The sequence below is a fragment of the Juglans microcarpa x Juglans regia genome, chromosome 8D (assembly GCF_004785595.1).
Source record: "Juglans microcarpa x Juglans regia isolate MS1-56 chromosome 8D, Jm3101_v1.0, whole genome shotgun sequence".
NCBI classification, from domain to species: domain Eukaryota; kingdom Viridiplantae; phylum Streptophyta; class Magnoliopsida; order Fagales; family Juglandaceae; genus Juglans; species Juglans microcarpa x Juglans regia.
In genome coordinates, this window is record NC_054608.1 from 24,018,317 (window position 1) to 24,027,914 (window position 9,598).

General features: G+C 36.2%; 2 protein-coding genes across 3 annotated transcripts; both read left to right on the forward strand.

Annotated features, from left to right (window-relative positions):
* The first annotated feature begins 3,709 nt into the window (after positions 1-3,709).
* LOC121242330 (TMV resistance protein N-like) lies at positions 3,710-6,059 on the forward strand. Its single transcript, XM_041140209.1, has 2 exons — positions 3,710-4,304; positions 4,916-6,059. The coding sequence occupies exons 1-2, from the start codon at positions 3,796-3,798 to the stop codon at positions 6,057-6,059; spliced, it is 1,653 nt and encodes a 550-aa protein (XP_040996143.1). The 5' UTR covers positions 3,710-3,795.
* Positions 6,060-6,850: 791 nt separating this feature from the next.
* Positions 6,851-9,312, forward strand: LOC121243733. 2 transcript variants are annotated; one of them, XM_041141866.1, is made up of 3 exons: positions 6,851-7,851; positions 7,938-8,183; positions 9,229-9,312. In XM_041141866.1, the coding sequence occupies exons 1-3, from the start codon at positions 7,801-7,803 to the stop codon at positions 9,295-9,297; spliced, it is 366 nt and encodes a 121-aa protein (XP_040997800.1). In that variant the 5' UTR covers positions 6,851-7,800; the 3' UTR covers positions 9,298-9,312. The 2 variants fall into 2 exon arrangements, with proteins under 2 accessions (XP_040997800.1, XP_040997801.1); XM_041141867.1 differs by lacking the exon at positions 9,229-9,312 and adding an exon at positions 8,278-8,514.
* The last annotated feature ends 286 nt before the right edge of the window (positions 9,313-9,598 follow it).

The following is a 9,598-nucleotide window of genomic DNA, read 5'->3' on the forward strand; positions in this document are numbered from 1 at the left end:
TATAGCATTGTAAGTATTTCTCCAATTTCCTAATTTAAATGTATTTTTGCACTAACCCATTTCACTGTATTTATTTGGCATGCCGAACTGAGTCCGAAGAGTTCGGGGGTCGGATGGATTTATGATTGGAGTTGTTTGGCTGGTTTGGTTTAATTGGTTTGGTTGTTGATGAGTTGTTTTTGATTGGATTTGTTGGGATTGGTTCTGGATGGATGTTGGATCTGTGTTGGTGCATGTTCATATCATTATTTCATGCATGATCATGTTTGTAAAGAAAATTGGGTTTTTGTGCATTGCATTCATGCTCATGTGTGATTTGAAAAGCTATGATTTTATGTGATAATATTTTTGGGTGCGTGTGTATCACGACCCCGAGCCGAGATGGGGCATTAACTCAGTGGAGCTCCTCTGGTTACTCAGGAGCGGAATATACTGAGTAACGTCCCCTGGGTTGTCGCCGGGCGACAATGGGATCGGACGAGATGGTCTCGTGCCGACTCCGTGGTCCTTCTGCTGGCGGGGACTAGAGGATGTCTGGCCACGTACGCGCTGGGCGCGAAAATGGGCATCGCTCGTTGCGTAGTGTGGGTGCTTGGCCATGTACGCGCCGGGCGCGGAACTGAGCACCGCTACGAAGCCAGGACGTGCGGATGGTCCATAGGGGAGGCCATGGTGCATATGAAATTAATGCATGGTGCATATGGAATTAATGCACTATTTTCTGGGAAAATAGTGCGAGTTGGATTTTTGGGTAAATCATTTTCTGGGAAAATGTTTTACAGATATTTTGGACCAAAATGAGATTTTGGCGTGTGTTGAAATAATTATTTTCGGGGAAAATAATGTGTTCAGTAAAATGCATATTTTTCATGTGCATGCATGTTAGTTGCATTTAATGCATTTTATATTACGTTGTTATTTTGGGTCATACTTCCCTGCAATACCATTTTGTGGTAACGCAGATTTTGATGCAGATGAGGGGGAGGAGGGCGAGCCTGAGGAGACGTCTCCGCCCGAGGAGTGATATGGGATCACTCGTTTGTTTTTTTGAAAACTATTGTAATGTATTTTTATGGATGACTGTATAACTGTTATTTAAATTTTTATTGATGTTTGATTGTAAATAAATTCTGGTACTTAGTTGACTATCTGCGGTGTTATTTTATTTGTACAATGTTGCATGTACACACACTGACACTTCGTTGGGATGTGTGACCGTGTTGTCAGCATCCTGGTGTCTCGATCCCTGTGTATTTATATAAGGGGGATTGGGGGCGCCACATTAAGTGGCATGGCAGTGGAAGAACTACCTTTATCTGTTGGGAACCTCATTGGACTGGAGTTTTTAAATCTAAATGGCTGCAATAATCTTATACGTCTCCCAATTACTAGCGTTCTTCAATTGCAAGATCTATGCGATCTTTTGTTATGAATATGACTGTGATGGTGTCATTTGTGGATGAACTATATGAACCTAAGTTGCAACACACTGTATCACGCCCTGGGATATTTGCATTTCAATACCTTATAGTCATTTTAATTATGAAGTTTTTTATTTACGTTCCACGTGTCATCTAGTTATTAGTCTTGTTAGTTATCCCTGCTAGAAATATAGGGGAGTAGAGGGGGAATTCTCTAGGCATCTAGAACTTGGTAGTCATTTTGAGTATTTTCCTTAGGAGGTTTGGGCTCCTCGAATGCCCCATTGTATCTACAACGGATTTGAATTTATAAAGTATTGCATCCTTATTCCATAGCTAGTTCTTGTTTTACATTTACTATTATAATCAATATGTGTAAGAGAAGGAACTATAACAAGGGGTATCATAGACAGGTTAAGGGATTCCCCCGAAGAACCCTAATAGCATTCTATTTTTCATTCACATACTCTTCATCAAACACCTTTCACTCAATTCATCTTCTCTATCACAATCATACCATAGCAGTACATTTATCCATCCAAATTACCTTACAAACATATATCAGTATCATTACAAGTGGTATCTAGAGCCCGACGATCCTTCGTGGGGGACGGGGTACCTTTTTAGAAACAACAAGAAAATTTGTTGTTGATGGTGAAAATTCTTGAAGAAATGTTGCAATTCAAGGAATTACTTAACCGAACACATGAAAATTATAAGGTTCTCAAAAATCCTTCTTGGAATGGCAAGACCAGGAGAACGAAGAACACTTGGCAGCTACAGATTGAACCGAAGAAACACAAAAATTGGTAGTGCATGAAGAAAATGGAATGAAGGATGAAGATGAAGCCGCAGAGTAAGGCGTAGAAAAGGTAGAAGCGATGGAGGTCGATGAGTTTATGGTGGTGCCCATTGAAGTTGTACCCAAAGAAGTCCCTCTCTACCTTGTTCTTTGAAATTCAAATCCGAGATTAACTTCTATGCTCTTAGATTGTCCCTTCTGACTTTCATTTTCTTCACTTCTTCTTAGAAGTGAATTCCTCCTCCTTTCTTTTTCTAGGGTCGTCCCTACCAAAATCAATACACTAACTGTGAAAGGAGAAGCTCTAGCTATTAGTATCCCTCTTGAGCCTCCTCCACCTACTAAGAATGCCGTTTCTCTTCTGCAACAGGAAAGCCCGAACAAAGGAAAACCCACTTTCAGTGTGGAGAGCATAATAGAAGAAGCAGAAGAAGCAGTAAAGAGATCCTAGGTCCTCACGAACTCCATCACCATATCTAACCTTGTCTCCGGGACAACCAAGAAATCCAAGGAGCTAGCCACCGAGGCCTCCAAGAGGGCCGTTCAGATTAATACGTTGGTGCTAAAGCAAGCCGATGAGATCCAGAATTTTCCAATAGAAGAGGAAGCCGAGGCGTCTAATGTGGCTATGACAACGTTGAATGCGAGGAAAGATCTGACAAAGTGGCAGGAGAAGCATGCTACTATGGTTCTTACAACTGTTAGGGAAATTTCAAGATTAAGGTATGGATTATGCTCACGAGTTATGAAAGAGAGAATATCCTAGAGAATATATTTCACACTTGTGAGCAGCCATGTGACTTCATTTGAGAAGCAATACATAGAGGAGGCTAAGCTCAAAGCAGTCGAGGACATAAAGATGATAAACTGAATAAAACTTCTGTAGAAAATGTGAAAGCTGAAGCTACATGGGAATTGAGCTTGGATGGTATTTTTAGCACCGGAAGAGGCTCCCCTATTGTTCTAACTAAGTTGTTCGATGAAATGTCTGAAGAGACTTTTCATAATTACTTCAACAAGTATGGTGTTAAGGGACCCTTTTGGCAGGCTTTGTCTATGGCTCTCCATCAACACCAGTTGTCTCAAAGGTTCGAAGGACCCATATTGCAATGAATCAGGTCCACGAGCTTTAGGATACGCAATCTGCCTGATGACCCTCTCTCTAATGAAAAACAAGCTCCAGATTTTATGGAAAAAATTAAGACAAAAAAATTTATTCTAATTCATGGAAAAGTGTTTGGGCTTTCATAAGGAAATGATCATAGCATATTAATTAGCATTAGAGTCGTCATATGTGTTACGTTGAAAGCTGGTAGATAAATTTATCATTAATTTCTTGTCCTTTTGTTTGAATTAGTAGAAGACGACCATACCGTCATGGTCCAGGGGAGCTCATGTGGTGACTCGGATGACCCACATGCGCGGTTTCTAACAACCATTAGTATCAATAGTACATCTCCACTTCTCTACAGTTGCACCTCTCTCGTGAACATTAGAAGATGACTATCCCCACTTCTCATCTTTCTTTGACCCACTTGTCTATAATTGCACCTCTCTCGTGAGCATTAGAAGATGACTTCTTCCATGGCCTTACAAGGAGCTTCTTCCTCGCTCTCGTCTACTTCTTCCATCCGTTCATGGACTCACGATGTATTCTTGAGTTCTAGAGGTGAGGATGTTCGCCAAAAGTTTATTTCTCATCTATACCATGCTTTGCATCATAGGGGAATTAACACCTACATAGACAATAATCTTGAAAGAGGAGAGGAAATTTCACCGCAAATTTTCAAATCTATTGAAACATCAATGATTTCTATCATTGTACTCTCTAAAAGCTATTCAGAGTCCAAATGGTGTTTAGAGGAGCTATTGAAGATCCTTGAGTGTAAGGAAAAGATAAAACAAATTGTTCTACCCTTATTTTACGATGTATCGCCGTCTGAGCTACGACATCAAAAAGGGAGTTTTGGAAAAGCATTTGCTAAACTTGGATGTAAGATCAAGGATGAAGTAAATGTTACAAAGTGGAAGGCAGCTTTACAAAAAGTAGCCAATTTTTTCGGATTCATATTTGGGGATAGGTACTTTTAATGAGCTATGCTTTTATATTTGTTTACATGTGATGGTAAAGAGAAACTAGGAATTCGCAAATTGATTAAGATATGATGCATTGCCAAACTATTTGATATTTATCATTCTTTTGCATACCATACTTAAATTAGAAATCTTTTCTTATTGAGGGATTTAAGATCGTACTACCACATTCATTTCACATGAAGTTTATAGGAGAAACGAAACAGAAGAACATGAAACTATACAAATCGAAATCTTCTCCCTATTTTTTTTTCCTTTTATTTTTGGGTTCTATAAAGAATAAACAAATGTTTTATGAATCAATTTGTTTAGAGATAAACAAACTGAAAAATACTCTTAGTTATAAGTTTCAGAATTAAGGGAGGGACAAATTCAATAATGGAAAAAAATAGTTAAAATATTTAATAATTCATATACAGAATGAAAAATGTAAGTATGAGAAGAGCACAAGGAAGAAGAAAGGCTACCTTTGACAAGGTAATCTACTAGTGCCTTTTTACAATGGATAAAAAAAGACAATGCTTAACAAATCATCTTTATGTGTGTATTACAGTGAAAAGTCTTAACTATTTTAATTTATTGTCTTTTATATTGATAGGAATGAATTAGAGTTTATTCAGGACATCATTAAATGGGTGGACTCAATAATGGTGAATCATACATTTCTTAATGTTGCAAAGTATCCAATTGGAATAGAGTCACGTGTACGAGACATTTATCAGCATTTGAGTATAGGAAGGAATGATATTATATGCATGGTAGGGATATTTGGAACTGGTGGAATTGGTCAGACAACTATTTCAAAAGAGATCTATAACAGGATCTCTTATCAATTTGAAGGAAGCTGTTTCTTGAAAAATATTAGAGAAACTTCGAAAGCAGGAGGTCTGATCCAGCTGCAAAAAACTCTTCTTTTCGAGATTTTGGGAATAAGTTTGGATTTTCATGACATGGACAGAGGCATCAATGTGATTAGGCATAGACTTTGCTCTAAAAGGGTTCTCCTAATTCTTGATGATGTGGATGAATTGGTCCAACTAGAAACATTAGTTGGAGCTCTTGATTGGTTTGGTTCAAGAAGTAGAATCATCATAACAACAAGGGATCAATATTTGTTAAATTTCTCTAAAGATGTTTCAAAATATGAGTTGAAGATTTTGGCTAACGATGAAGCTCTTAAGCTCTTTAGCTTGCATGCTTTTGAGAAAGATGAACCGCTTGACCATTATGTGGACCTCTCTAAACAAGTATTGCAATATGCTCAAGGTCTTCCACTTGCTTTAACAGTCATAGGTTCAACACTAAAATATCAAAGCATTCATCAATGGAAAAGTGTATTGAATAAATATAAACAAATACCCGACGTAAATATTCAGAGTGTACTTCGAGTAAGTTACGATGGATTGGAAGATAATGAGAATGACATGTTTCTTGATATTGCATGTTTCCTCAAAGGAGGACCATTGGCTGTTGTCATTAAAATATTTGACAATTGTGGTTTCTCTCCTGATTATGGTATCCGGAGGCTTGTAGACAAGTGTCTTATCACTATTGATGAGTGGAATAAAAGTGTTTGGATGCATGACTTGCTACAATATATGGGTCGAGAAATTGTTCGACTACAATCACCAAAAGAACCTGGCGAACGTAGTAGATTATGGTTTCATGAGGATGTTTGTCACGCACAAAAAAAAAAATTTAGTTTTACATTTATTTCCTTTTTTAGTAGTGAAACCTATTAGAATATATATATATATATATATATCTTGTAACTCGAAATGATTTTTAGTTATATATAGAATCCTTTTAATTAAGATGCGTCAATAAAAGCATCCAATGTCCTTTTTGATTTCAAAGTTCCTATTATTTTCTTCATGAGTATCTTTTTTTTGTGAAAGGTTTTAGAGTCATATGTGAGTTGGTATGAGACATTCTTTGATTTTTTTTTTTATACGCGAGACTATTTAGTATTTTACATTTCAGCAATCAGAAAATATAAAAAATAGCTTCATTTTATGTATTACTTTTACTAACAGTCTTGTCATCCATTTTCTCACGTACCAGGGTACAAACAAAATCGAAGGCATTATATTAGAAATGCCCAAAGGCGAGGAAATGATTATTTTGAGTCCCAAAGCATTTGAACAGATGAAAAGACTTAGAGTGTTTATCAATCGTAATGCAAGTTTTTCAAGTGGACCTAATTATCTCTCCAACGAGTTAAGAGTACTTGATTGGTTTGAATATCCGCTACAATCTTTTCCACCCAATTTCCATGGAAAAAAACTCATTATCTTTCGAATGCATAGTAGCTTCATTGGGGAGCTAAGCTTCATCAAGTGCTCCATCAAGTTTAAGGCAAGTACAATTTTCATAGAAATAAATTCATTATCTTTAAAATGCGTGGTAGTTTCATCAAGGAGTTTAAGCTTTATAAAATTTAAGGTGCCTGCAATTATCATTTTCAATAACTTTGTTTCTCTAATCTATGAGCTAAACTCCTTTCCATTTCGTTTTTTTTCTCTTTTAATAGGATATGACAATTATGCGTTTCCATGATTGTAACTTCTTAACAAAAGTTTCAGATCTTTCAAGCGTCCCAAATTTGAGGGATTTATACGTTCAGAGGTGTACAAGTCTAGTTGAGGTGCATGATTCCATCGGATCCCTAGAGAATCTTTTTCATTTGAGTTTTCTCGAATGCTCTTACCTCAGAATTTTTCCAAGAAGCCTCAAGTTGAGATCTTTATATGAACTTGATCTTAGAGATTGCTCAAGCCTTCGTAGCTTTCCTGAAATTCTGTGTGAAATGAAATCTTTAGCTAGATGAAATCTAGAGCACACTGCAGTGGAAGAACTACCTTTGTCCATTGGAAATCTCACTGGACTTCAGGTTTTATTTCTAAGTTACTGCAAAAACCTTATGCGTCTCCCAATTAACATCATTCTTCCGTTGCAACATTTAAGAGAGCTTATGATTGGTGGTTGTACAAATCTGCTGAAGAAGATGGGGGATGATCAACAATCCATTCAAGTTGCTGAGTCTTCAACAATGGAAGACGAGATATCATCGAGTGAAGAACAACTCCAGCAATTGGTGCCTCCAACAAATTCAAGCAATGGAAGTAGTGAATTACATGTGTTGAATCATCGGAATTGTTTCCAATCAGAATTAAATTTCTTTCCAATATCAAGTTTTTTTACCATGTTTAATTTCTCAACCACGTTGACTCATTTAGATCTATCAGGAAGTCAAATTGTTAGCCTTCCACAAGCATAAGGGGATTTGTTGCACTTCTTGAGCTCCACTTGAGATATTGCAAGAAACTTGAAGAAATCTTAGAACTTCCACCAAATATAAAAGTTGTATATGCTTATGGATGCCAATCATTAGAAAGATTTCCAGATCTATCAAGAATATTGGAATTCAATGGAAGCCACAATAGATCGCTACTTTTTATTGGCTTGGACGGCTGCGACAAAATGCATGTGAAGATTTGGAATTATAAAGTGCCAAATCCATTACTGTGGAAGGTATGTATGTGTCTTATCCTCTCTCTTAATTCTATATAGGATGCATGAATTTAAAATAAATGATGATGATGATATTGTTTTAACAGGAACATTATAATGCCACTGTGTTACCGGAAAATGAGATTCCAGAGTGGTTCCAGTATCATAAAGAATTTTTAGAAAATGAAATTGCTAAGAGAGGGGATGATGATGTCCAATTGAAAGGAAATGAAGAATGGGTAATAAATATTGAGGGGCCACACTATTTGGAAGATATCAGCGGAATCGTAATATATGTCGTTACATTTTTTAATGAAGATCTTAGGGATGAGAGTTTTTTATCGGAAGCTGAGGTAACCATTAATAGCTCAAATTGTGTATGCCATATTGATAGTGAAGAACGTCTAATAATTTTGATTGGTCATAATGTAACGGATAATATCGCAGCGTTAGACCAATATGAAGTATGGACGTGGTACTCTGATTTAGAATCATTTGAGGTAAAGGTTTTGGACAATTTGAGGGTTCAACTTCGTCTTCCTCCCAATCCTAGTAATCCTCTTGGGGTACATTTTCAGTTACGGTATTATATAAGTATGGGAGCCAATGTTGTATACAAAAATGAAAGCAGAGCACATGAAAGAAGAAAAATGGATTGAATTAAATGATAGCCCAAGTGGTATTTCAGGTGAGATTTTTGTTTGTTTTCTCTAGTCTTTAAGACTTACTTGATTTGCTATTTGCCTTTCATTTATTAGTTCAATAATTTTACCACTGATTTATTTTTACATTTTCAAGAATGGATAAACCTGTCTTTTCTTGATTAGGTAAGAGCTTTGGAGGAAGAATATATTGGGAAATATAGCAATATTTCAATTTAATCTAGAAATATTGGGAAATATATAATTAATAGTGCCAATTTAAACCTGTTCAAAACTTTAATTACACAGTTTTCAGAAAAAAGTTATTAGTGATGAGTGTATCTCTTGTCCAGCAAGCATGATAGGTATGAACAATATGAAAGATATGTCATTCACATTAACTTATGAGTAAAAGGAATTGCCCATGGCAGGTGTGCAAACAAACAAAGATAGCTTGCACCTATTTCCTTTTTTTGACATTGCCCTAATGAATTTGGTGCCTGGCGTTCGATAAACATGTTCCTTCACATATTCACTACTTTTATGACCTGTACTTAAAGAAATATTGACTTTTTATGTGAGACATATTGTTGTGCCATGCTGATACCAATTTATATTTTGGTATTGTGACTTCATCATAGAACTACACTCTTCAAACTTCAAGGAAATATGATATTCATGACTTTATTTCATCTTTGCCACTGAAATTAAGGTTTCCATTTGGGATTTGATGTTAAAACTCCCCTAATCTACATAGGTTGTATTATCTGTGTTCTTGAGAGCAAAATACTCCAAGTGTGAGAGAAGGGTAAAACCGAGTGGTTGAGAGTGAATTCTTGGAGTGAGTTGATTTGTTGGAGCATCAAAAGCCACATTTTGGTGAGTAATCATACCATATCTTTTTGTTAGGCTTTGAATTATGGCATGAGAATGAAGATTTGATTGAGTTATATGAGGTTTAACTTGAAGAGATGCATTTCGGTTCAGATTTGGAGTTTTGAGTGATATGTCTTGATACGATATTATATGTTTTACTAATATCTTGAAATATTTATTGTAGGTTTAAATTTAAGGAAAATAGCATGTCATCATAGGTTTATAAATCTATATCTTGTGTTGATCATCCA